At 36.7% G+C, this 26,467-nt stretch overlaps 4 protein-coding genes across 6 annotated transcripts; 1 reads left to right on the top strand and 3 right to left on the bottom strand.

Annotated features, from left to right (window-relative positions):
* Nucleotides 1-881: 881 nt before the first annotated feature.
* nim1kb (NIM1 serine/threonine protein kinase) lies at nt 882-4,682 on the bottom strand. Of its 2 annotated transcripts, XM_079405491.1 has the most exons (4): nt 4,362-4,682; nt 3,438-3,731; nt 3,032-3,300; nt 882-2,098 (listed from the first exon to the last, which is right to left on the bottom strand). In XM_079405491.1, exons 2-4 carry the CDS (start codon nt 3,712-3,714, stop codon nt 1,343-1,345), a joined length of 1,302 nt encoding a protein of 433 aa, XP_079261617.1. In that variant the 5' UTR covers nt 3,715-3,731; nt 4,362-4,682; the 3' UTR covers nt 882-1,342. The 2 variants fall into 2 exon arrangements, with proteins under 2 accessions (XP_079261617.1, XP_079261618.1); XM_079405492.1 differs by lacking the exon at nt 4,362-4,682 and having other exon boundaries at nt 3,438-3,776.
* Nucleotides 4,683-5,272: 590 nt separating this feature from the next.
* On the bottom strand, nt 5,273-8,003 carry ccdc152 (coiled-coil domain containing 152). Of its 2 annotated transcripts, none has more exons than XM_079405792.1 (8): nt 7,707-8,003; nt 7,494-7,599; nt 7,147-7,215; nt 6,985-7,049; nt 6,783-6,885; nt 6,532-6,659; nt 6,270-6,365; nt 5,273-6,156 (listed from the first exon to the last, which is right to left on the bottom strand). In XM_079405792.1, exons 1-8 carry the CDS (start codon nt 7,767-7,769, stop codon nt 6,031-6,033), a joined length of 756 nt encoding a protein of 251 aa, XP_079261918.1. In that variant the 5' UTR covers nt 7,770-8,003; the 3' UTR covers nt 5,273-6,030. The 2 variants fall into 2 exon arrangements, with proteins under 2 accessions (XP_079261918.1, XP_079261919.1); XM_079405793.1 differs by having other exon boundaries at nt 5,844-6,156; nt 7,494-7,554; nt 7,707-7,975.
* Nucleotides 8,004-8,454: 451 nt separating this feature from the next.
* On the bottom strand, nt 8,455-17,940 carry ghrb (growth hormone receptor b). Its single transcript, XM_079405791.1, has 9 exons — nt 17,531-17,940; nt 15,399-15,484; nt 13,387-13,519; nt 13,018-13,184; nt 11,309-11,493; nt 10,893-11,034; nt 10,717-10,807; nt 9,848-9,917; nt 8,455-9,761 (listed from the first exon to the last, which is right to left on the bottom strand). The coding sequence occupies exons 2-9, from the start codon at nt 15,472-15,474 to the stop codon at nt 8,952-8,954; spliced, it is 1,674 nt and encodes a 557-aa protein (XP_079261917.1). The 5' UTR covers nt 15,475-15,484; nt 17,531-17,940; the 3' UTR covers nt 8,455-8,951.
* A 2,166-nt stretch (nt 17,941-20,106) lies between these two features.
* LOC306862759 (succinyl-CoA:3-ketoacid coenzyme A transferase 1, mitochondrial-like) lies at nt 20,107-25,999 on the top strand. Its single transcript, XM_079405736.1, has 17 exons — nt 20,107-20,278; nt 21,508-21,619; nt 21,843-21,933; nt 22,211-22,346; nt 22,925-23,074; nt 23,190-23,296; nt 23,536-23,596; nt 23,705-23,812; nt 23,952-24,066; nt 24,173-24,267; nt 24,364-24,412; nt 24,761-24,833; nt 24,966-25,041; nt 25,137-25,226; nt 25,313-25,393; nt 25,477-25,578; nt 25,827-25,999. Exons 1-17 carry the CDS (start codon nt 20,183-20,185, stop codon nt 25,860-25,862), a joined length of 1,578 nt encoding a protein of 525 aa, XP_079261862.1. The 5' UTR covers nt 20,107-20,182; the 3' UTR covers nt 25,863-25,999.
* Nucleotides 26,000-26,467: the final 468 nt, after the last annotated feature.

Raw genomic sequence — 26,467 nt, 5'->3', positions numbered from 1 at the left:
AGGTTTCACTTTAGAAATATCTGATATAAAATGTAAGAAAAAATATTTAAATGTTGTTTCAGACTTTGCATTACAACTTTTGCATTGTAGGAATGACGCAATAATGCATAAAACAATAAATGTATTAAAAATGAACAATTGTGTCATGTGTTCACTCTTCAGCAGATGTCGAAAACACACTGCATTCTTAACACATTCACACACCATATCTGATATGTCATGGATATAGTTAGGCTATATTTCGAGAATGAAAACGAGGCTCGATGTTCAGTAAATTGTGTCGTTTTATAACTTGTAGCCTACTTATTTAGCTGACACGGCATTGCAAAATGCATCAATTTCCTAATGACATAATAGGCTACTCGAGAAACTTGTTAAAAGTAGTCGCCATATATCTATCCCCCAGCCTCATTTTTATTCTCTAAACATAAACTGACGTCTACAGTGAATAATAGCCATTTCTAAAATTTTCATTCTGAAGTAACTCTGGATTGAGGGCAGCATATCGTGTCAGCTGCCATCTGCAGCCGCTGGTGATCTGCATGTGTATAACTACAGCACAATAGTAGCGCGCTGTCCCGTTAAATTGGGGGCCCCAGCACAAGGAACTCATTGTTGCATCGGCAGATGTCTGAGCCACGACGCTACTCCATCTGCCAAGCAGCGCAGATGGAAGGTGAAAGCAGTGTCGCGGGGATGAGTGTTGGGCTGGCACTCGTATGGCTCCCTGTCAGTCGCTGTATTGTTTACAAACCACCCATGGCTTCTGCACGGATTGCTGCAGCTCTTCAATGAAAGCACAGAGAGCCTGTAAACTGAACATGTAGGGCTATTTAGTGAAAGTTTGTACACAAAAATGGAAGAAAGCAGCAAAAGCGGACAAATGTTATACATTTTTATTTGCAAAAAATAAAAAAGATGTCTGACTGAAACACGTAGCCACATAACACAAGTTAAGCCACATACAATTAAATAAAATGTATTGTGCAAGTAGTTACTGAAATGAAACTATTTTAAAAGTACTGTTTAAGTTAATAAGAATTAGCATATAGTTTCTCGTTGATTTGTCTTTTAACAGGATAATGCCACAACTCCAATATTATTAGGCTGATTACATGGTTTGTTTGCCAAAAATGAAAACTTTATTCATTTACCCTCTTGCTGTCCCAAATATGTACCTTCTTTATTCTGTGAAACACATATAGAAGATATTTTGAAAATGTTGCAGTGTTATTTTGAGCATATACAATGAAAGTCAATGGGGTCCAGTACTGTTTTGGACCCCATTGACTTTCATTGTAGTATGGACAAAAAGACTGCATAAAAGGGATTAATTATGCCTTTAAGAAAGCACACACAGTTTTGAGGAGTGCCGTAGGTTCCTATAGGCACGGAGACTGTCTCTTTTAGGATCTTTGACGACTCCACTGATTATAGGTGCAGATTCGGCTCCATTGTTTCTTTTAACTCTATGCAGTAGTATGCGGTAAACCCCTGTAATGGGACTGCGAATGCGCTTTCCTTGGTTATTGACAATATGTTCCTGAGTGACTCCCAGTTTCTCCAGGATACCTTTTACCTCTTCCTGGTCTCTGTCTAATTCCGCTGGGCTGGCCTCTATTAGATGGATGGGGTTGAGTTGGTATAAGGGAGGAATAGGCCGGAAGAGTTCCACTGGCAGCAGCCACTCGCAGCCCAGCATCTGGTCCAGTGCGCATCGCTCCAAAGGTTCTGGCTTCAAGATCCCACTGATCAGCCGCTGACATGGAGCTGATACCCAGGTTGGCAGAACGTAGGCACCCTCCAACACGCTTTGGCGCAACTTGGCCACAGTGTCAGCGCGAAAAGGCAATGTGCCAGTCACCATGAAAAAAAGTAGGACGCCCATTGCCCACACATCTACAGGTGGCCCGATGTAAGACTCATCTTTGAAGAGTTCTGGAGCTGCATAAGGAGGAGAACCGCAAAAGGTGTCTAGGGCTTGGTTGTGATTGTTGACCCTCTTGCTGAAGCCAAAATCAGCCACTTTTATGCAGGAGTTGGTTGTATAAAGAACATTTTCAGCCTTCAGATCTCGATGGATGATGTTGTTCTCATGCTGAAATGAACAGAGATATATAAATACAAGAAATTGCCAACAATTCAACATTCTCATCCAGTGAATAAAATTATTTGGGTCAATTACATACATTATAAAAAGGGGGGTGGGGGTGAAATCTGTTAAAATCTAATTGAGAAATACATCTAAGAATTCTTTTTAGTTTTTATACCATATATATATATATATATATATATATATATATATATATATGTGTGTGTGTGTGTGTGTGTGTGCGCGTGTATATGCATATATAGTATAATATATATATATATATATATATATATATATATATATGTGTGTGTGTGTGTGTGTGTATATACATATATAGTATAATATATATATATATATATATATATATATATATATATATATATATATACACACACACACACACACTGACACACTAGGGGTGTAACGGAAAAGTTTCGGTACGGGTCTTTCGGTTCGGTACGTATGTGTACCGAATGAATACAGTATTATATATATATATATATAAATTTTGTTTTGTTTTTTTACACAATACAATACACAAATGTCTTGAATTATTAGTTACAAATATTGTGTAACTAAATATTAAATTTAAAAAATATATATTAATAGTAAACTGTTTAGTGAGACATAATAAAAGATGATGGTAAACTATAAAAGTAAAAAAAGTAAAAATTGTTTTTTTTTTCCTTTTTTATGTTTTTACTTTAAATAATTAAAATAAATTTTAATGCAGAACTTTGCTCTTCATAGAAGAGGTGTATTCAAACTATTTACTGCATTTTTATGTGTCTTTGAATTAACTGATCTGGAGAAAAATGACCATCATGTCATTGACCCAATTTTACTGTACATTTTACTGTACTTACTATGACTTACTATCAGTGTGTTTTCTATAATCCAGATTTAAAAAAAGTTATATGTTGTTATAGAAGGTCTAACCATGTATTTGACTGCTGACAGGATTTGGGCGAATACAATCTTGCTCTCTTGGTCAGAGAGTTTTCCTCCTGAGCTGATTCTGGTGTGGAGGTCTCCTCCTCCGGCAAACTCCAGAACTAGGTACAACCGACTTGGTGTCTCCAGTACCTCGTAGAGTTGCAATAAGTTTGGGTGATACAAGCTCTCCATGTTGGAGATCTCTCTAGACAGCATCCTCTGGGTCTGCAGATCGAGCCTCATCTTATCCATGATCTTAATGGCAACCTTGTCTACAGGACATGCATGTGGAATAACAATCAGGATAAGGTCATTACACATTAATCCGTTTACTCTCTTAATTCTGATCTGGATTTAAAAAGTCAAGTGTATATTCAAAACCAGATAGATTATGCTAAATCTCTTCTACCTTTGGTGAGCGCGTGGACGGCCAGTTTGACCTTCGAAAAGTTCCCACAGCCGATCTGACCGCGGACTTTATAGAATCCCACCCTTCTGCCCACCGTCAGTTCTTTTATGGTATCTTCGTCATTGCACATTTCCAGCGTCAACTTCTGCAGGGGTGTCAGGCGCTTGGAAGGGTCTGCATCCTCTTCCGTCTCTGACGCACATTCTGAGCTGTCTGTCAGAGTGTAAATATTGTGGCGATGTACCTGCGGCAACACCTGACTTGCCCTTGCAGGCATTTCGCAGCTGCTTAAGGCTGAAAAACAGGAACCAGCAGTAAACAAGAAAAAAAATTAGTTACAGCTCACAATGTTTGTATGCATAGCAATGAGAAACCAATATATGCGTTGCATGTCAATAACAGTGGAAATATCTGATATTCTAACTCTAGATTGAGGAATAAATCCATATTAACCGATCTTAAAGGGATAGTTCACCCAAAAATTAAAATTCTGTCATCATCATCATCATAATTTTTTTCAATAATATTAAAGTCAGTGGCCACCGGTAACTGTTTGGTTACCAACATTCTTCAAAATATCTACTTTTGTGTTCAACAGAAGAAACTCATACAAGGATGGAATGTGATGGTGAGTAAATGACAGAAGTTAAATTTTTGGGTGAACTATCCCTTTAAAATTGTACTACGCAATATAGCTGCAAATAAAATAGTTATTTGACAATCATTATGAACGTTATTAGCTGCCATGAACATAGAATTACATCTTATGAACACTAATCACATAAATAAACAGTTTTACTTACACTTATTAATCATTAATAATGTCTATTATATTGTTTATTGTAAAAGTTAACAAGCATGCCAACTGAACTTTGACTCTAAATCTATACATAATATTAGCATATGCAAATTAAATGATCTTACCGCTGTGCTCTTGTAGTAGTCCAATGCAATGCTGCTTTTCTTGTTTATACGATTAGAAGTCAAAGAATATGTCCACATGTTCAAATATTTTAAGTTTTATGTTCGAAAGACTGAACGAAAATATTTAGTTTCTTTCCCAAACTAAAAAAAAATAGTTACATTGTTACATATGACCAACGTGCAGGCATTCATTTTATCTCTCCTGTTCTGTAATAAAAATCCTTGATGTGGTTTCTCATGGATAGTTTTCCTGTCTCCAGGGAAGTCTTTAGCTCTCTCCATCCATGACTCTGTCAGAGTGAAATAGAACATGCTAGTATCATGTTTCCTAATCTGCCTGCTTTATTTAGAGCTACCTTAATCCTCCCTGCTGTCCTAGACGATGCCTGTGATGAACAAAAGCCAAGAACCACAACCAAAGAAGGGTGGATAACCAGCAAACATGTGCACCACTGATTCTTTTGAAGCACTCAAGGGAGATATTGTCATGTTTGATCTGGTGGGATACAGTCATACAGGAGGTCAGAAGAAAAACATTAGAGACATGAACATCAGTGATCTTAATGAGGCTGATCTCTGACTGTACAGAGTATAGGATCAGACGTTATGTAACAGCTTTACTAATGAGATTACTGCAGGACCTCCTTGACACATGAAGGGGTTTGGCTGATATGATTATTACTCGTCCGTCAACCTCTCAATGTGAATGATTAGGCTTTACAATCTCATTCTGGAGAGCATGAGGCAGATGCTGTATAATATATGCTTTTATTATCTTCCGAATGAGTTCAAAATATAACAATGTTCTGTACTGTAAAATTGAAATGTATCTGATAAAAATTGAATAAATATTTGATTTAAAAAACCTACAGTTAGTTGCCAAAATTTATTCTTTTTTTTTTTTCTTTTTTAAAATCTAATAAGTATTAAAATAACTTAAAACTGAACTAAAGCTGAAACAAAAATAGAAAATGTAAAAATAAAAAATGAAAATAACAAAACACGTAACAAAATTACATTAATAGGAAAACTGAAAAAATAAAAGCTTATTTAAAACATTAATAAAAACTATATTTTACTAAATTATATATTTCTAAAATAACACTGATAATGTTGCATGCAATAATGTCTGCATGAAATAAATTACTTTAAATATACTGTTGTAACTGTTAAGCTGCTGAGTGATTTAAACTGTACTTTAACAGTAATTAATTTCAATAGTTCAATTCTTTGAATGAACCAGCATTTTCCTAGTATTTGATGTCATGAGAGTGTATTGTGAGCATGTGCATGTGTGTGTCACCGAATTACCAGCTGTCTCTATTGATGAGATTACAAGCTTTATCTGAAAACGGCGGTTGTGTTTACAGGTGTCCCGAACCATTGCAGGAGCACTTGGGCCATAATCTCCTGCAAGTCCATGTCACCTGCCCTATCCTTCCCTTCTGAATGACCTCTTATATAGCAGTCTTCACAACTGTACGTTCTTAAATGTTCATTTATTATAGTGGAAAGGCAATAAACACACACACAGAAATTAAGAACACAACAGAACGTAACTGAAAAATATTTAGAACGTATTCTGAGGGAAATGTGTTTTAAAATAAGTACAACTATCAAACAGTTGGATGAAGGCCCTCACGTATCAACAGTCAGATCCAAATAAGTCTTAGTTTTTCCTCCTCTTCAGACGAGAGTCCATCAATCCATGAAGGTTCTGCTGTTCCAACTCTCTCACCCTCTGACGCAGAGCCTCAATCTCTTTGTTTTTCTCCTCCTGAATGAACTGGAGCTTCTGGAGACACAAACAGAATGATTCAATATAGAGAAAGAAATAAAGGTATGATCAGAACCCTTGCATCCTTCAATGCTCTGAGGTGTTTTGATGAATGCGGCTGTATGACTCACTCTTTTAAAGATATTCTGTGGATGAGGAGCAGATGCTTGTGTCTGCGGCTGACTCTTTGTGGACATGCTCTGGGCCCTTGCAAGCTTAGCTCCGAACTGCAAAGGATTTTTTATTTTTTTTTACAAACGTAGAATCATGCAAAACAAATATAAAATGAACATCATTAAGAAAAATATGTTTTTAATCTAACATTTAGTGTATTAAAAGTGATTAAATTTCCATTTATATACAAAGCAACTAGGTTAACCAATTAAATTCTACCTCCATTTGAAGTTTAATTATTTGGCTTTGCATTTCTTTCTCCTTCTCTCTCATCTGCCTTCTCATCTCCTCCAAAGCCCATTCATTTCTCTCATGAGCCACTTTCAGCTCAGTCTCTTTAGCATCCACTTTGAAAACAAAATGGATATGTTTTCTTTTTAAATGTGTAATACTGCAAAATGTTTAACAGCGTCTCATCGGTTTTATTCCTGTTGATAAGGATGGTAAAAAGTGTTGTGATTTTCCCTCACGTTTCCTTTGTGTTTCTTTATCACAGTCCTCCAACTCCCTCTGGTGTTGATCTTGTAGGGCTTTCATTTCAGCTGCAATCCTCTGAAGCCGAATATTGCTTTCCTAGAACCACACAGGGGCAGAATCAAGTAAAGACACAGAAAACGTTTTACATTTATGCTTATGCCATCAGTCATATATTTGAATACATCCCAGGCCTACCTTTGATTGAGCTTTGTTTTCTTTCTTCATGTGAAGAGCTTCATTTTTCAGCCTTTCATTTTCAACTAGATAAAGTAGTGATTATTTGTGAATAGCCTATTTTTATTTGGACAGGGAATTAAATTATATTAAGCGAAGAATTTGGGTTAATAATTTCTGTACCTCTGAGGTCGCACTGTTGTTGTAAGGTTTGTTGTAGACCTTTGACAGTTTCCAAAAGTGTATCTCTCTCTATGAAGAAAACAAAGCCATGTCGATAAACAGCATTGTTATACTGTATACTGCAACAATTAACAATGAATTTTTTTTATTTGTAACTTTTTGAGTGCAAATGGTACCATTACAGTTTAAGTATGAGAATAGAAATATACAACCAAAACACAAATTAAAGGCATAAAGCTTCAACATTTCTGCAATTACACCGCTAGATGGCAGTCGAGATTAGTCTGACCCACTTCTGTGGTAAATAGGCCTAACTTTACCTTGTTTTTACCTCATAATTGTCTTACCTTCAATTAACTGTTTCTCTTTGTTCTGTGCGATTTTTAGAAGTCTGCTAGTCTCGTCCAGCTGTATTTCAAGAGTATTATTTTCCCCTTTCATCTCCGTAATTTTCTTAATCATACAAAACAGTAATTTACCTCAGAACTCACAGAGCTTTTATAACAACGTTCTTCACAAGACTTATTTTAATATCTCAAATATACATTTAAAGGCCTTACATGCTCCAGTTGGATGAAATCTTTGACAAGTTTAGTCAAGTCGACGGCAGTGAGCTTTTTCATTTTGACCAGTCAAACTAGGTAACAAATGATAAATATCTGACGCTTCTTCGCTTTTAAGCTAAATATAGTAAACAATGTATGTTAAACAACTTTCTCAACATATATTCACGGTATGCTTATTTCTAAGTTCAACTACTGGAAAGGAGCACGTGGGAAACCAGATATACTTGGAAAATCCTTGCAGTTATTTCTTCGAAATATCAATCACGTGATCCCTGGAGGTATTATAACGGCAGTGGTAGGTGACAGAGTGCAAATCCAGTATTTCTGAGTTCATTGCTGCCATTTATTTAGAGATACCTCGTATGTTCTGTACACATTATAGTCACATTATAGCGTAAAAACATTAATCTTGCTGATGAACAATACTGAAAACATAGCAATGAGTAGACAACCCTGCTGACAAAAACAAAAAAAACCCTCTGTTCTTTTAGATGGTTTTACAGCCTGGCATAGCCAGTGTTTAACAGGAATCCTGTCTATCTACAAAGTGTCCCAAAACCACTCAGAGACCAAAGTGGTAGTCCAGTAAACCAGTTTAGGTTGGTTTAAGGTGTGTGTGTTTCTTTTTCAGCTAAGAAAGCTTGTCATGAAAACAAAATTGACCATATTTACAACATTGAGGCACAAAAGCCTATCCAAGTCTTTTATGGAAGAAAAAAATGGCACTGAGGACAAGAGCCTGTAACAGTTCACATAAACCCCTTTTGATTTAAATGTGCACTATTTATAACACTGAAGTTGAAATATATTCTGAAGTAGGCACTTTACAGTTTACACCGACACGTTGGTAGTTAGTCCACTGAAAACAATACAAGCGCACAAAATATGGAGCGGTAATGCAATATAGCTGTTAATTATATTACATGTAAGAGCATAAAATGTCAGTTGTTATCTTTTTATGACAGTAAACAGCCATCTAATATACTTATCTCCATATCTGCACAAACTAACCCCTGAAGCTGTTTACCCTCTGAATTAGGAGAATATAGAAAAGACTCCAGGCCTAATACAGCCATTTATTAGCTTGCCAATAGATTTGTTTCATGACATCCATTTCACTGGAGGACGCTTGAGAACTGGCTTTGTTTCAAAATTCCCTCCTCATGGATCACACATCTTGTTCGGTGTTGGCTAACCATGTCATATAACTCACGAAGAGCAAGCGTACTCCACTTTTAGTTAAGGTGTTATGTTGTCGAGTAGGTCAGGAGTCAAGTACCCTTCAGGAGTGGGCAAAGTCTTCACTGCTGCCTTCTGTGGGGCGGTTGGTGTATTTGGTTTCAGGAGGAGACTGTTTTTCCAGTCCACGCCATCTACCAAGGTGTACTCTGGACTGGTAGGCTTTGCAAGGATGGGAAATGCAGTGGACTGAGGGGACGTAACAGTCTCAGTGCTACGTTTTTGAAGGTCTCTGAATGCACCGTGTTGTTCTTGACGCTGTAATTGATCTGTCGATGGGTTTGGTTTATTGTGGTGGGCGCTGATTGTGCTGGCAACAAACTCGGATGTGTAGCCTCTTTCATCTTTATTGTGGTTTTTATCCTTCAGGGCCATCGTTTCTTTCTCTTCAGTAGAAAGTACAACTTCACCATGATGAGTGACGTCACTGACCTGTGAGTAAAGACTGTTTGACCAGGTAGCATCTTGTGGAGAGAAGGCTGCAGGTTGCTGTGGCCCAGACTGTGTGCGTGACAACGGGTGGAAACCATCGTGGATGCTGGTTGAAGGGTGATGTAGATCGGTTTGATCGTGATCTGACAGATCTGGATCATAGCAGCTAGCCCGACCCGAGTCATCATCCCTGAAACTACTGGACATTTGAGGAGAGTCAGAGACTGGAGAATCGGCAATAAGGAGCTCCTCCTGGCTCTCGTGCGATTCGTCGATGTCCACCTCTATGAACTCTACCCATGGATCATTGCTGTATAGTTCTGGCCGCAAGCCTGGGTGGGTGCCTAAGATTGATGTGAATTCAGTCAGCTGACCTTTCTGTAAAGAAATAAAACAAATATAAAAGCTTTAATTTGTAGAAAATAAGCTCAAAGTTCTACAAAAATTGATGTGAAGTCAAATACCTGTAAAAGCACAGGGTCAATTCCTTTGATTTTTGGTCCAGGGACTGGCGGCAGGAAAATCACCATTAACCTACAACAAGCCACAATGAAGTTAAAGCTTTACTCTTAATGAAGTTTTGAAAAAAAATGTGTGTGTGTGTGTGTGTGTGTATACAGTATATATATATATATATATATATATATATATATAGACACTGCCCTCCAAAAGTTTGCACAATATTGGCATGAATCCTTTTTAATTTAACACAAACAACGAAAACATATTTTATTACATAAACAGTTTATACATAGAAAAAATGTTTAATTTTCGATTCATATTTAAAATATCAAATACATTTTCGATTCATATTCAAAATATCCACCATTAGCAGCTATTACAGCTCTTTATAATCTGGCCATCCAAGCTGTCAGTTTATTCAAACATTGACTTTGAATTGGCAATCAATTGTTGAAGGTACAGTATTAAGGTGTGCTGACCCAAAAATCTTTTAAAAAACTAGGCCAAGTTTAAACCAGTAACCAGGCATCACAGCTGGCAAAGGGGCATGTCTGACTTTGACATGTATATATTGCATTATTATGTTTTATTGCTGGTCTTCAATGATAATGTCATGTTACTTTAATGTATTTGCACCAAAAAATGATAAGGATTTATGCTGATATCGTCCAAAACCACACTTTGCCAGGGGTGTTTCCAAACTTTTGGAGGGCAGTGTGTGTGTGTGTGTGTGTGCTGCTATGAGGCAGAACATTAAAGGTACAGAGGGAAAGGACGGAGGAAACTAATAGAGAGGTCAGAAAATAATGGTATTCATACACAAAGCTGACAGATTTCCTTTACACAGTTATATAACAGAGTGGGTACTTACTTTTGTTGACGTGAAACTACAACCAGCATCAAAATAATCGCGATACCAACAGCAGCAAAGACCAACACAGCTGTAATAGGAATTCTTGATTCTGAAATTGAAACAGGACAAAATATCATTGAAACATTAAGTTAACTTCCTAACAAAATCTACAAACAGATAGATCTCAATCCGACCTTTGTTAAGAATGAGTATAAAGATGGATTCACCGAAGACACCAAAGTTGTAGCCTCTCATTTTTGACCTGACTCTGACTTCATATTCAGTGTTGCTGCGCAGACCATAGATGTACGCCTGTGTGTCTTTGCCATTATCCAGCTGTAGAGAGACAAACAAGGATAAGGCACATAATAGCACTCCAACCTTGAAGATAATGAGCTCCAAACGTGGTCTAATTATGGCTGCAAAATCCAGGTCATAATCTTCACCATGGTGAATCAAATGTAATGACTCATAAGTGTTCTTAGAAATTTTTTTTTATAAAGCTTCAGAGGAGCTTCTCAAGAAAACCATTTGACTTCAAGTCTGTTTCTCATTAGGCACTTATTAGAAACCTGGTGGTGCTGATTGCACAACGTTGCGTGAGACTCACTGAGTTCCACTGGTCTGAACCCTTTTCTCTGTACTGTGTCTCGTATACCAGCAAGATCCATCCTGTGTTCACATTTTCTGTAGCAGATGGGGGTGGATCCCAGCTCACAACCACATCACAGATTAAGCCAGTTGAGCCCATGCTCAAAAGAGTCCAGTTCAGTCCGACAGGCGGGTCCGGAAACACTGACAAAATAATGAACATAAATGAATACATGCTTGCAAATATGCTGCATGTTAATGCAAAGTTATCTGAAAGGATGGTGGGAATGCTTATATATATATATATATATATATGTAATATATATTAAATATATATTGTAAACAATGTGGTTTAGGCTAATTTATTTTGTATAAACCTTCAAATATATTAAAATATATTAGTGCTGTCAAATGATTAATCGCGATTAATCACATCCAAAATAAAGGTTTTTACATAATATATTTATTTGTACTGTGTATATTTATTATTTATATACAAATACACACACACATACAGTATATAATTTGAAAATATTTACATGTATATACATTTATATTCTTATATTATATACACTGCCCTCCAAAAGTTTGGAAACACCCTATAAAAGTGGGGTTTTGGACAATATTGGCATGAATCCTTTTTAATTTGTGATAATTTTGCACTGATAAGGGACAACACAAACTACAAAAACATATTTTATTACATAAACAGTTTATACATAGAAAAAACTAAAATTTTCCATTCATCAAAATATCCACCATTAGCAGCTATTACAGCTCTGCATAATCTGGCCATCCGAGCTGTCAGTTTGTTCAAACATTGACTTTGAATTGTTGAAGGTACAGTATTAAGGTGTGCTGACCCAAAAATCTTTTAAAAACCTAGGCCAAGTTTAAACCAGTAACCAGGCATCACAGCTGCCATTATTATGTTTTATTGCTGGTTACTTTAATGGGGGAAAGTCGTGGCCTAATGGTTAGAGAGTCGGACTCGTAATCGAAAGGTTGCGAGTTCGAGCCCCCGGCCGGCAGGGATTGTAGGTGGGGGGAGTGAATGTCCAGCGCTCTCTCCACTCTCAATACCACGACTGAGGTGCCCTTGAGCAAGGCACCGAACCCCCAACTGCTCCCCGGGCGCTGCAGCATAAAATGGCTGCCCACTGCTCCGGGTGTATGTTCACGGTGTGTGTGTTCACTGCTGTGTGTGTGCACGTTGGATGGGTTAAATGCAGAGCACGAATTCCAAGTATAAGTATGGGTCACCATACTTGGCTGAATGTCACTTCACTTCACTTCACTTCACTTCACTAATGTTACATAATGTATTTATGCTGATATCGCCCAAAACCACACTTTGCCAGGGGTGTTTCCAAACTTTTGGAGGGCAGTGTATACATATATTTAATATATAAACATAACTTATTTTTCTAATATATACATGCATGTATATTTATTTATATACATGCATGTATATTTATTTATTTTACAGTATACCCATATATATTATGTGAACAAGAACTTTTATTTTGGATGCGATTAATTGCGATTAATCGTTTGACAGCACTAAAATATATATATCAAAATCTATACTAGCAATATAGTTTTGCACATTCTGAAGTATTTAAAAATATATGTGAAAATAGTTTTGCCGCAAGGGATTGTGTACTTGAAAGCATGCCAAGAAAGAAAAGACAAAGTGTCAGGGTTTGTGTTTACAACATGGCTTACCAATGTCCTCCACATTGAAGGACATTTCATCATAAACAACGTCAAGAGAGCGTGAACGCAGCTGGACCACGTAAGGGAACCATATAATGGTGATACTGGAATCAAAGTAGCATTCATTTTTCCTCATGGGACTGTAACTTGGACATTCCATCCATTTCTTTGAATCCCTGCAGACATGTGGGAAATGATCGTTAAGTAGAACAACAGTAATCTGTCTAACAACTTCACTGATTGTAATCAGTGAATGCTTCACTGATTGTAACTTGTATTAATTCTCTTTACTTGCAGATGCAAGAGAACTGTGTTGACAGATAATACTTAATATCATGCATTGGTGCATTTTACTCTGTGTTGTGTGTTACTAATTACTTTTCTAACATGTAGAAAAGTCTCAGATCCTCGAGTTCTGTTTGGTTCTCAAGGGATCCAGTCTCCCACTGACAACGGAAAGTCATCAGCTCTCGAGAAAAGCAGCCAGTCAAATGAGGCATTCTAGTCTGACCTGCAAAAAAGGTGAAGAAAACACTTAAACCCTTGCTGCTACTGAACATACTTGCTTTAAGGCATGCTTCCAAGAAGTCTGATGGACCAGAATAAAATACCAGGAACATCATTCAGACTTTATTATAACGTGTCACTGCATTTACAGCTAGATAAATATTTCAAAAGACATATGAACGCGGCATCAATAATTTAATTCTGTATTCTACAGCTTCATATTTTTCAAGCAATTCATAAATGATAAAGAAAAAGGTTGAATTTTTTTTTTTGCTTTGCTTTTTTAATGTGTTATTCAAGCACAGCTGAGAATGATCAAATGTTTTTACAGCTAGATTAATATTATGAAAACATTCTGTGAACATTCTGTCCTTAAACCAGCTTTGGACTAACAGGATGTAACATAAATCCCAGTTGGGCTATAACTGTCAGCTGTGTTTTCTTGGAAATGTGTGCTGGCATTTTTCGCATGTAGAAGCATTCGAGTGGCAGTGTGGCATTGGAAAGGATATTTCCAAGCTGCTCAGCTGACAGCATTTAGACAGCAATACTGACAAAACTTTAATTGATGTGTTGAACTAACAGCTACATTTAAATGTAGCTCTCAACAGTATGGTTCATCTCAAGTAGAGTGTAACAGAAGATTGAGGTTTTATTTATAGGCCACAACACTTATGTATAGTATGGTTATTTATACTACCAGTGTTTTTCAGGTAATTACATCATCATCTCTTATTGTATATTTCCTTTTTTTCTCTTTTCCAGGAAATACAGAGGAATGATCATTAAGAGCCATCATACTAGCTTGGTTTATGTCTGTTTGGGGTTACTGATGTGTCAGTATTAGTATTCAGTTACAGAACAAAACTACCTGCTTCATTTGCAAACATGTACTCTCATGTTTGTGAGTGGATTTTGCAATAACACTCTTGCTTTCCAAATATATTTTTTTTACATTTAAAACTACAAATTACCTTGCTAATTATTTTTTTTCTGTGCAATAAATTGGCCATGTAGTTTAATATGTATTTTTATTAGCCTATTTCTTTGTAAACTAATAGTAATCTGCCTGTTAAAGGATAAGAATGAATCAGAGTTGTCATTCTATGTTCCCATAGAAACTAATGTATAGCACAAATAGCACCTGCAGAGTAATGTTGTGAAGCTAACCATCCATTTCATATAGCAACATGCTCCCTTCCACTCACTGCATCTGTTTCTTTTATAGAAAACATCATATCATTGAACTCATAATGGACAGAACCGTTCAAAACACAGTACTTCAAAATGAAAGCATTTAGAAATGGTCTTGTGAAGAACGGTGGCGGTTAAAAGCTGAAATAAAATTGTGCAGTGTAGTTCATTAATTCCATCCTAAAACCAGGAAAAACCTTGGTTCTGGCTCACATTTCAGCCTTCTGATATTTCATCAGTGGCTTTTTTGATTGATTCCTTAATTGGTTTAACTAGAAATACAGTACACTGCATTTGGAGTTCTGTTATTAAAATCTGTTTTGCTCTTGGATTCATTTTATTTTTTTATGTGAAAGCCAGTCAGTCTGCATTATGCAGAGGTCCACAGAACTCTCTGGGTATTTGCAGAAAGCCAAGGAGCTGCCTTAGTGTTTCACAATGGCTCCCCAACTAAAAAGAGAGGGTGGGTTCCTAAAGAAAACATCCTGTTTTCTTGTTGTTTGACTATACTGTTGTACAAAAGGCTCTTAAAGACTTTGTAGGAGGAAAAAAGTCACTGAAAGTGGCAAATAGAGTGGCGATTATATGGCAGACATGTCATTGGAAGACATTTCTAACCTCTCAAGCCAGACAAGGCATGGCAGTTTAGTGGAAAGCATGGCTGTGTACATATATAAAAAACTGCAAACCTTGTATTGTAGGAGGCACACTTTGTGTTGCTACAGCACAGGTCAACAAGATACAGATGAGAAGGGTGGTCTCCATGATATAGTCCCTGTGAAAACCAAAATAAGGTCCATTAAGAAATCGGTTAACAAACAGCATTGCGAAAAATGGAAGCAACCACCAGCTAATAGTCGTAAATCCTCATAAGTCTTTACTCTAATTCAGTTCGATCACTGTTAGGCCATTCCCTTTCTATTTGAATAAACAAGTCGAATTATTCATTTGTTTCATTGTAGAAACCAATCAGTCCATGACAGGATTACGAAATCACAGTAAACACAGTCCTCTGACATCCATTTCAAGCCAAAGGTTCTAGCCAGTGGTTGTGAAATATATCCTCACTGCAACATGGCTTCGCTCCAATCTGCTTCTAGAAAACATCTTCTCAGGAAACAACTTCTCAGAAATCCATCTATTGACTGCACTTCAGCTGCATGCGGATCACAACCCTTCTCTATTAGATTTAAATGGCCTTCACACCCAGTGCAGCAGTACAGAGATAAACTCTCACTGAGGGTGAAGGGCTTGGTCCTTGATAAAATAGGTACAGCCTGTCCTGCAATGTCAAAGCGCATAGTTAGGAATTTGATAATAGAAGTACTGTGTTTGATATGGAGCTTCCTGAAAGGAGTCTGAGACAGTCTGAGTCTGTGAACCTTTATTATTTAACATGACAGTTCAACTATACACCACAATACCATAATACAAAAAAAACAATGACATTGTAAAGAGTAGTTGTGTAAGTAAAGTGCATGTGTAGCAATCAAACAACCATCTTTAAAGTATTTCAGTAGTACATGTCAAATAAATGTAGTGGCAGTAGTACATGTCAAATAAATGTAGTGGCACTAACATTCTGTCCACTGGGACTTTTCTCCTTATTTTCTCCTTTTCTCCCTGCTTGTGTTCCCGGCATTCCTGATCAGTTTTTTGAGTTGTTAGCATAGTCATGTTGTCTAATCCAGCGAGTAGCAGGTTTTTAAAAACTAAACTTTGTTTTTTCATGACCACTGTCAGTGTTTTTGGAGTGTGTGGATTGGAAATTCCGGAATGGATCTGAAGTTAATCCGAAAGGGAGTGGAGCGTTGTGTTCCAAGTAAGGGATAATCAATGGCTAGCCGTGCGCTAGCCGTTGATTACCCCGCTTATTTCATGGTCATGGTAATTGTGTGATGATAGTGCCTCCTTAATTGGAAAGATGATGCAGAAGTGTGTTCCAAGGACGAGTTTTTTGGTCCCCTTCACCCTTTGAATCTCTCACTTTATTCAGGTATAGGAATCCTCACTGCAGAACACAAGATCCAGGGGGTGTGGCTGGATCTAGAGCCAACTCCTCCCACCTTACATTTACCTGTTTCCACCCCCTGATCCCTAAACCCACCCATCCCTACCCCTAAACCTACCCATCTCCACCCCTTGATCCCTAAACCCACCCATGCACACCCCTAAACCTACCCATCTCCACCCCTAAACCTACCAATCTCCACCCCCTAGATGTAGATCCAACCCCGCCCCCTGGATCTTTGTTCTGCAGTGAGAGGCTACTGTCAAAGTGGAGCAGTTCAATCTGTGTTCTTCAGATCCACTGTTGCTTGGTGACTCTTGAAAGGTTGGCTTCTTCTGAAACAATTTTCCCGGAGAAGAAATATACAAACTAAATGGGCATAATGTGTCTGAAAACGATACTCGATAAGAATGACTTTTATCATCATGTATAAAAGCAATATCACACTCGCAATCATGTCGAAGACAGATCTGAAGCCATGGTAATATTTAGTTTTACTCCTGCAACATTTAACTAGAATATAGCCTAATCCTCCACATTTGGCCACAATATGTCATGGAGACTTTGAAACTGTGAAGTAAACTGCATAAACATCATGATAAACGTAAATAAATAAGTGCTCCAAACGGAAATACACAAATGCATGCATTTTAAGTTTAGGCTACATGATAAATCTGTATTATATGTATTTTGTTTTGCCCTTAAAAAATTAAATTCATAATGATAATCTTCCACAACAGCAACCGCTGCTTAAAGTCGTAAACATACAGAATAAATCCCACGTTTGTCACTAACTTACACTGAACTCACCTTTTCCAAGAGTGCGTTCCAGATTTGTAGATCCTTAACTTCTATGAAAGTATTCCTCGGGGACGCCTGACTTCTTCGTGTTATAGTAGCACACCTTAGTTAAATTTATATCTTCTATAAACGGTTTAGAAAAAAAGCATCACAAATTAGCCCACTTTTTTCCTCTACCGCTTTGCTTAAAACGTCCTGTGCTTGTGACAGGACCTCCGTTTACCCACTGGATATCTGGCTCCAGCATCCGTACTAGTTTTTTTTTTTCTAAGGCACATTCGAGGAAAAGCGTCACTTTTCCTTGAAGCACCCTGCGTAGGGAGCTTAGAAGTAAACCTTATACAGCAAGACACTCTTAATCGGTTTACTGCATGTAGAGTTTCGCATGCGAAAAATAAATGTAAGTGGGACTCCGCCCTAACAAGCGTCATCGTGTTTTCCCACAGCAAGCCTTCAGGAAAAATGGCACGCACGTTATTTATTTCTCTACTACACTGTTCGCCTGCGTGCTGATCTTTATAATTGCGCGCTGTTAGAAGAATATAGCCGAATATATCAATCGAGGTGTGCGGTCAGAGCTGAGATTAATTTCTTCCAAAGCTGCAGATATTGAAAGTCATTTTCAGAGTCTTTGAGGTGTTATTAGGTTTCCACAAAGCCATCGAATTCATTTTCATTTCTAATGGCCAGTGGCAGGCTTTGTGGCGTTTTGCACTCCATATATATATATATATATATTATATATAGGCACTTATGATAAACAATGCAGAGCTGAATGGATACACGTGACTGGAGCAGGGCACGTGTTTAAGGGGTCTTGCAGTAGGCTGCACAACGACCGTTGAGATTCAACAAGAACAAATGTGATGTAGAAACGTTTGTGGGGCAAAGTGGAGAATTCAAAAGTTAGGCTTTCTGACAGGTCCTTGCAGATTTTTTATGTTGTTACACTTTTTACTACAGTGTAAGTCATTTTGCCTACAAAACGCTACTGAACATGACTAGTAAATGTCCATGAAAATCAAGATTTTATTTTTTATTTAAAGTAATCACAGGTCTGTTAGCAACGTTTTAACTTTAAAATAATTATGAAACACCAATGAAGTTATGAAAAGAAAAATGGGTTGTAGAAATTGTAGCCTATTTAAAAAAAATAATAATTCTGCATCACATAAAACACATGCCTAACCTGAAATTTGTGAAATATAGTTAAAAACCTGTCATAGACAATCCTTGGGTTTGCTTGTTTATCCAAAAGCTACAAAAATAATGACATTAGAACTTTAGTGCCGTAAGGCTCATGTAAGTTACATGTATTTAGCCTAATGAGAAGACATTTAAAAGGTATAATAAATATCATTCTGACTTATCTCTGAGTTTAACCCATTTTTTATGTCTGCTGTTGAATGTTTGGGTTCCTGGAGACATTAAAACTTACTATTAATTATATATCTCTAAACATTTCCAGAATCATAATTGTATACATTTGGAGGAACGTTTCATGGGCCACTCTTAAACTCTCATAAATCTCAGGACGACAGACACACAGCATATCTTATGTCAGGGGTGTCCAAACTACGGCCCGCGGGCCATCTTTGTGTTTGTTTTTTACTTATATTTTCATTCTTTTTTCTATTCTGAACACTGCTAAATTTACAGGATTTTTGTGGAGTGTAGGGAATATAAAAACATGTTTCTAATGTTTGTAAACGTTTTGTTTATTTTACATAATTTCTGAATGAAATGATCAAATGTGTCTTATACATCAATCGACTTGTACACCAATGCAACTTATCTGTGTTTCATAAAGTGCTCATAAAAATAGGTAGAGATGGTACAAGAATAGAACTGCCATGTATGTACAAGTATACATAAGGCCTACAGTACAGTAGTAAGTGAGTGTCAATTTAGAATAAAAAAAAAAAAAAAATCAAAGCTTCATTTGTCATAAACATATTATGCAGCCTCTCACTTAATGTGGAAAACTTGATGTGGCCCTCGAGTCAAAAAGTTTGCCAACCCCTGTCTTAGGTCATTAACTCAACCATGTGTCTGTGGTGTCCAGTGTCAAAATGCAACTGCTTCAGTCCGATTGTTATTGTGGAAGTCTGGAAATTTCTCAACAGCTGTCAGACTTCTCAAAAGGGAATGACCTTTAACCCTGGTCATCTGCAGTTTTGCATGACATGTAAAATTTAAGTGTGCTCCTATAGCTTTAAAACGAATTCCCTCTACATAAGGCAACCTCACATACTACTATTTTATGTACTACTGACAGCATGGACACTGAGCGGGTTTAGAGGGTTGTCGATTCAGTTGCTGCATTTTGGATGTGGACTTTTCACCATTTTATTTCATCAAATGAAGACCATGTCCAAAATACAGCAACTGAATCTACAACTAAATCTTCCATAATTTAATGGAAACAGTGGTTTATGATTTTGTATAAATTTTTGATAGCTTCTATTGATGTATGGAAGCCAGCTGGGGGTGGGGGGGTGTTGACTTGATCTGTAATGTCACAGTGCAAAAGTACTGTCCAAACTGCCCAAACCCCCTGAAAATCCGCCCTTTGCCCTATTTTAAAACTGAGCAGGATTGATCCAGGTTCTGTAGTGGACAGTGATTACTTTCCTATAAAAAGTTTAAGTTGTTCTAAAAATGTCTTTTCAGAGATTTCTATCTAGGTCAGATACTCTTCTCAGAGGCAGACTAATATCATTAAAACCGCAGGGACGTATTTATCGTCATGGTAAGGTAAGTAACAGTTAAATTTAGGGTCCATTAAGTAAAGCATTGCTAATATAATTGCATTATTTTAGGATTCAGACAATTCATTTGAATTCATTGGTGTTTATTTGTTTATGTGTATTTAATGTAATGTTTTAAGGGACTATAATAAATATATGGCGATCCTTTGTTTCTAAAGAGCTTTTATTCCCTAATCAGTTTGGAGACAATGATGCAAATCATTCAAACAATTAACTTTATAAAGTTATGTATTTTGCATATACAACGGAACAGATTAAAATAAAGTTTAAAATAAAACAAGTTCCACTGTATTGATTCATTGTTTGAACAGCAATGATGTTTGCACAGAATATCAGTGTATGTCCACGTGTCCACATTGCACTGCCAGGTTGTTTGTGACGCATGAAGATGGCATTCTGCACGTTTCATTTTGCATAATTAAGATCACAATATGCATTGATTTTCTGTATTTTATTAGTCCATTTCTTTTTAAGTCGTTAAAATAAAGTGTGATATCATATAATTCACTTTTAACTTCCGAATGCGTTGTTGTTTGCTTTGAACTTCTCTTCAAAGAGCCTAAGCCTGAAGCAAACAGCTATATTTACATCACTGTGAGCATCAACAGATAGTGTTTTATTTGTTATATTATATTTTTTATAGTGCCTTTTAATAGAATTTCACTGTAAAGATGATTTCTTTAAAGAACAGAAAACCCCATTAAATAATTATGTTAGAAGAATGTCTTGCAAATGTTCCCAGTTTTAGAAAATGTTATTTCTGAACATTTATTAAATATTTTCTGAACTTTGTATTTTATTATTATTATTTTATTTAGTCATTAAAAAAGTTAAGGAAACATTCCATTTTATAATTTTGCTAACTTTGTGAAAACATTCATTTGAATGTACTCAGAATATTCTGAAACAATTATTAAAAAATGGTCCAATGGCTTAGATGAAGGTCCAACTAAAACATTTCAGAAATAAAATGTGTGTAAAGAATATGTATAAAGAACTTTTTTGTGCTAATGTTTTGAGAATATTATTAACTGCCGGATAACTCTGAATGAGCATTGTATTGTTAACATTACTGAAAGAATGGTTGTTCATAACTTTGAGAGAACCTTGCCAGAACATTAGTTCTGAGAATGTTCTTTGTTAGCTGGGGAAAGCATTTTCACTTTAATTGTGCCTAAAATTATGCCATGCTCTCCCTGTCATATTACTCCACAGGAATTCAGCTGCTCTCATTTCTCAACCTCCCAATCATGGAGTGCGTGTTTTTATTCTGACCCCACAGAGGCCGTCAGAGACATTCCTAATGGATCCATGCTTCTTGTCGGAGGTATACGGAGTAACTTAATGCTTATGCCATATCAAAACATGTGCCTGCTAAATGCGGCCTCTGTACATGTAGTTCTGCACAGCTAGGATGCAGTCCTATCTGATAAGTTGTTCATACAGCTAAGTGGTATTTCCTGCACTGATATCCTTTGCTGTATATAGAACATAATGTGTCCCCAAGCGCTATCACTGTGTGCGCTTATTTTCCCCTTTTTCTGTCTCAGGCTTTGGTTTGTGTGGGATCCCGGAGAATTTAATCAGCGCCCTTTTGAAAACAGGAGTAAACGACATCACAGCCGTGAGCAACAATGCTGGGTGAGAGAGATCTCTAATTAACTCTAATGTCAGTAAAGTAAGTGAAGGGACACAGTGTTTCCAGAGAATTCCCTAATGTGGACGAACTCTCTGGGATGTTTACAACGGGTTCCTGTCATGTACTCTTAAACACAAAAAAAGACTGGGAAATAGTCTGATGGGGTCAAGGGGCAGGAAAGAGGGAAAAAGGGAAGGGGGCCCTCAAGAATCAAGGCTTGAAGGAATGCCAGTGTATAATGTGATTTCTAACTAACTATATGATTGTTTCTGATGACAGGGTTGATAACTTTGGCCTGGGAATGCTTCTGAAAACCAAACAGATAAAACGCATGATATCTTCATATGTTGGGGAAAACGCTGAGTTTGAGAGACAATATTTATCAGGCGAGCTGGAATTAGAGCTTACTCCTCAGGTAGATCATTTAACTCATTGCAGTTGACATTCTCCATGTCTAGTTTTTCTTCTGCCTAACTGTAAGGTCAATATCAAATTAAAATCAACCTTGTTTACTTTATAAAACTTTAATAACTATGTCAAGCAACAACCCAGGTAACAAACATACGTTGTAAGAATGCTAATGTTCCTATTAAGTTATGAAAACATTATTGCTGAATGCTCTCTGACTGTTCAAAACATCATTTTAAATGTTTCAAAAAATGTTTTTTGCAAACGTTAGACGAAACTAAAATGTTTCTATTAGTGTTACTGGATGAATGTTTGTTCATAACTTTGAGCGAACCTTGCCAAAACCAAAGTTGCCAAAGTTTTAAGAATATTCAATATAAGCTGGATCCCAATAGCCAAATAGCTGGTTAGGTACTGCTTTAGCAAACATGCATTCAGATTCATGGTGTGTAACACCCACGATACAAACAATCTTCAAAATTCAACACTGAATATCTTTTTCTCAGAAATACATCATGTTAAGTTACAGCCACGGGTTGCAAAAAATACAGTTTGATTGATTTGATTGATTTAATTCTATTCCAGGGCACACTAGCAGAGAGGATACGGGCTGGCGGTGCAGGCATCCCAGCATTTTTTACTCCCACCGGGTATGGCACTCTCATCCAGGAGGGGGGATCACCCATAAAATACAACAAAGATGGCAGTATTGCTATTGCAAGTGAAAGCAGAGAGGTGTGGTGAGGCATATCACTGTCAAAACTTGTTGATGGTTTTTGCCATTTTTTCACCCTCAGAAACAAATTACATACATATATCTAAGTTCTTGTCCTTTTATTGTTTGGTCCAGGTTCAAGAGTTTAATGGCAGACATTATGTCATGGAAAAAGCCATCAGGGGCGACTTTGCTTTGATAAAGGCCTGGAAATGTGACAAAGCAGGAAATCTTATTTTCAGGTCAAGAAGTTCATGTATTAAAATGATTTCATTTATGACACTTTAACACCATTTGTATTTTTTAATCTCTTACTTTTTTCAAAATCAAGATCCTACTTACCCTAGATTGTCCACTAGGTGTCAGGCTTTATCTGTGTAGCGATCTGGGATTCTTTGTTTCTAGAATATCAGTATTCATGTAAATAGTTAAACTTTTTTATTTACCTTTGCTTAACATAATCATTTTTTTTTTTCAACAGGAAAACAACTCGTAATTTCAACCAGCCTATGTGTAAAGCAGCCAAAGTTACAATAGTGGAGGTTTGTGACCTTTCAATTTGTGATGGGGTTTTGTGGCTTTGGCATGTTCTATCGTCATGTTTAAGGTCTCACAAAATAAAAAAGAAAATGACTTACTTTGGTGCACAGGTTGAGGAGATTGTTGATATTGGAAGTTTTGGTCCTGAAGACATTCACGTCCCTTCCATATATGTAGACCGGGTAGTGAAAGGAGCCAGCTATGAAAAACGAATTGAGGTGAGAAAGACACCTGAACCTGTCTAATCTTCACATTTTAGAGCTGTTTATTTAATTGTTATCACCATATTGCTTATTGTGTGCACATTTAACTTCACAAGAATGTGTAGGTCATGTTCAGGACTTCTTTTGTTTATAGAAAAGGCTGGTTCAGTCTAGCAAGGAAGAGAAACCTAAAGTCAAACAGGACTCAGATATTACCCGGGAGAGAATCATCCGGCGAGCTGCACTGGAGTTTGAGGATGGGATGTATGGTATCCTTCAGTAGCCTGACAACAGATATCACCATCAACAGGATAAATATTGAAAAGTACAAGTTTCTAACAATCCTGTTACCACATACCTTGACAACCCTCCCAGCAAATCTTGGCATTGGAATCCCTATGATGGCCAGCAATTACATAAGCCCTGAAATCACCGTCCACTTGCAGAGTGAGAATGGAATTTTGGGACTGGTGAGTTTCCGTTATTAAACAACCTGAGCAAGTAATTTTCCGGCTTATGAATTTTCACCTTTAAATTTCTAATCCCCTCTTTTATTTTATTTTTAGGGTCCCTATCCAACAGAGAATGAAGTGGATCCTGATTTAATCAATGCTGGTGCAGATCTCTTTATCACTCTACTTGATCATATTTGTTGTTCTGTTAATTAAATTGTTACTACTCCACATACACAAGTGTAGCAGTGAGTAAAGATCTTCAGTGTGAGATCCACCAACATTGCAGCCATGTAATGACTATAAAACAATATGAAAGGTGTACAGAATACACAGTATACACATACACATAATTTACACATTACACACAACATAATCCTAATAATAATATGATATACATTATTTACATTTATTTGTTATATAAGAAATATATTGTAATGATTAAATATTATAAAATAATTCTAAAATCCTTCTCTACAACTCAGATCTTGGCCCTTTTGTGTGTTTTCAGGTAAGGAGACAGTAACAGTTTATCCAGGAGCTGCCTATTTCTCCAGCGATGAATCCTTTGCCATGATCAGAGGGTGAGTGTCGGAATACATCGGTCATTTATGATTAAGCTAAGATTTGTTAATTTCTGACATTTTTGATGTTGTTCCCCCTATTTTTCTTTCACTTCAACTTCTCCACCTTTTATACCGTTTTTTTTTTTTTAGAGGTCACATTGACCTTACCATGCTGGGAGCAATGCAAGTTTCTAAATATGGAGATCTGGCCAACTGGATGATTCCAGTATGAGTTTCATGCTCTATATTATTGTATCATCACTGATAGACATGCAGTATATTTTCACTTGCCTGGTTTGACATGTTCCATGTGTTTCTCAGGGTAAAATGGTGAAGGGCATGGGTGGTGCAATGGACCTGGTGTCTAGTGATGCCACAAAAGTAGTTGTCACTATGGAACATTCTGCCAAGGTACAATAATCTTTACAATCTCACTTACAGTTATTATGTTTTAACATTTCTTGTCACTCTGTAAAATTCATACTGTAAATTTAAAGGGTGGGAAGCATAAAATCTTAGAGAAGTGCACACTTCCTCTGACCGGAAAACAGTGTGTTGATCGTATAATCACTGAAAAGGTCAGTAAAATATATTTCAGAGAATCAAAAGATATCTTTCACCTTTTCAAGGACAGTGTGATGTCTTTTGTCACTTGTTCTAGGCGGTGTTTGATGTCGATAAGAACAAGGGTTTAACTCTCATTGAGATTTGGGAAGGACTGACACCAGATGATATCAAAGCATGCACTGGAACGGAGTTTCAGGTGAAACTAGACTGTGCACAGAAAACTAAAACAACATATATTGTCCTTATTCTGGGACTGTGTTAGTCATGATTGTTGATTGTTACTTCAGTAGTGGCTGGGCTGAAAAGTTATATGCAACTCAAATGATTCACCCAGTAAACAAGATTATGAGCTGTAGAAACTTTGTACTTCGGAAGAAACCAGTCACTATAATATCTTTCTGTTGTGACACAATATATCAGTTAAGTGATTCTGGTATTTTTCAGGTGTCAAAAGACTTACGACCGATGCAGCAGATATGAAATAAAACTGAGGATTTATATTGATGGCCTTCTACCAGTATACAGGACCAGAACAAGAGAGAGGACTCGACTGCCTTCATTTGAACAATTCTTTGCTTTTTTGGATGTGGCATAAATACAGAATTCATTGTTAAATAGATGCATGACTCCCCTCAAAATGTTAATTAAGATTTGCTCAAAACATATACAATACTAGAACATAGTAACTCTCAAAGAATGAAAAACATCACCTTTTAAGTTAAGGTTTAAGACACCATCAGACTATATTGTTTCTGTAATTACATAGTTTTAACACAAGTGATGAAAAGCAATGGAATCTGAATAGATTTAATATGAAATATTTTTAGTAATAATACTGTTAAACATTATGATGCACTGAAAATTATTTTAATCAAATATATGACCCTGGACCACAAAACCAGTCACCACGGGTATATTTGTAGCAATAGCCAAAAATACATTGTATGGGTCAAAATGATAGATTTTTCTTTTATGCAAAAAAATCATTAGGATATTAATTAAGTAAGATCATGTTCCATGAAGATATTTTGTAAATTATCTTCCGTAATTATAACAAAACTTCATTTTTGATTAGCAATATGCAT

This window comes from Barbus barbus, assembly GCF_936440315.1.
Source record: "Barbus barbus genome assembly, chromosome: 43".
Taxonomy (NCBI): domain Eukaryota; kingdom Metazoa; phylum Chordata; class Actinopteri; order Cypriniformes; family Cyprinidae; genus Barbus; species Barbus barbus.
Note: the sequence above shows the minus strand (reverse complement) of the source record. Positions and strands in the feature narration are given on the sequence as shown.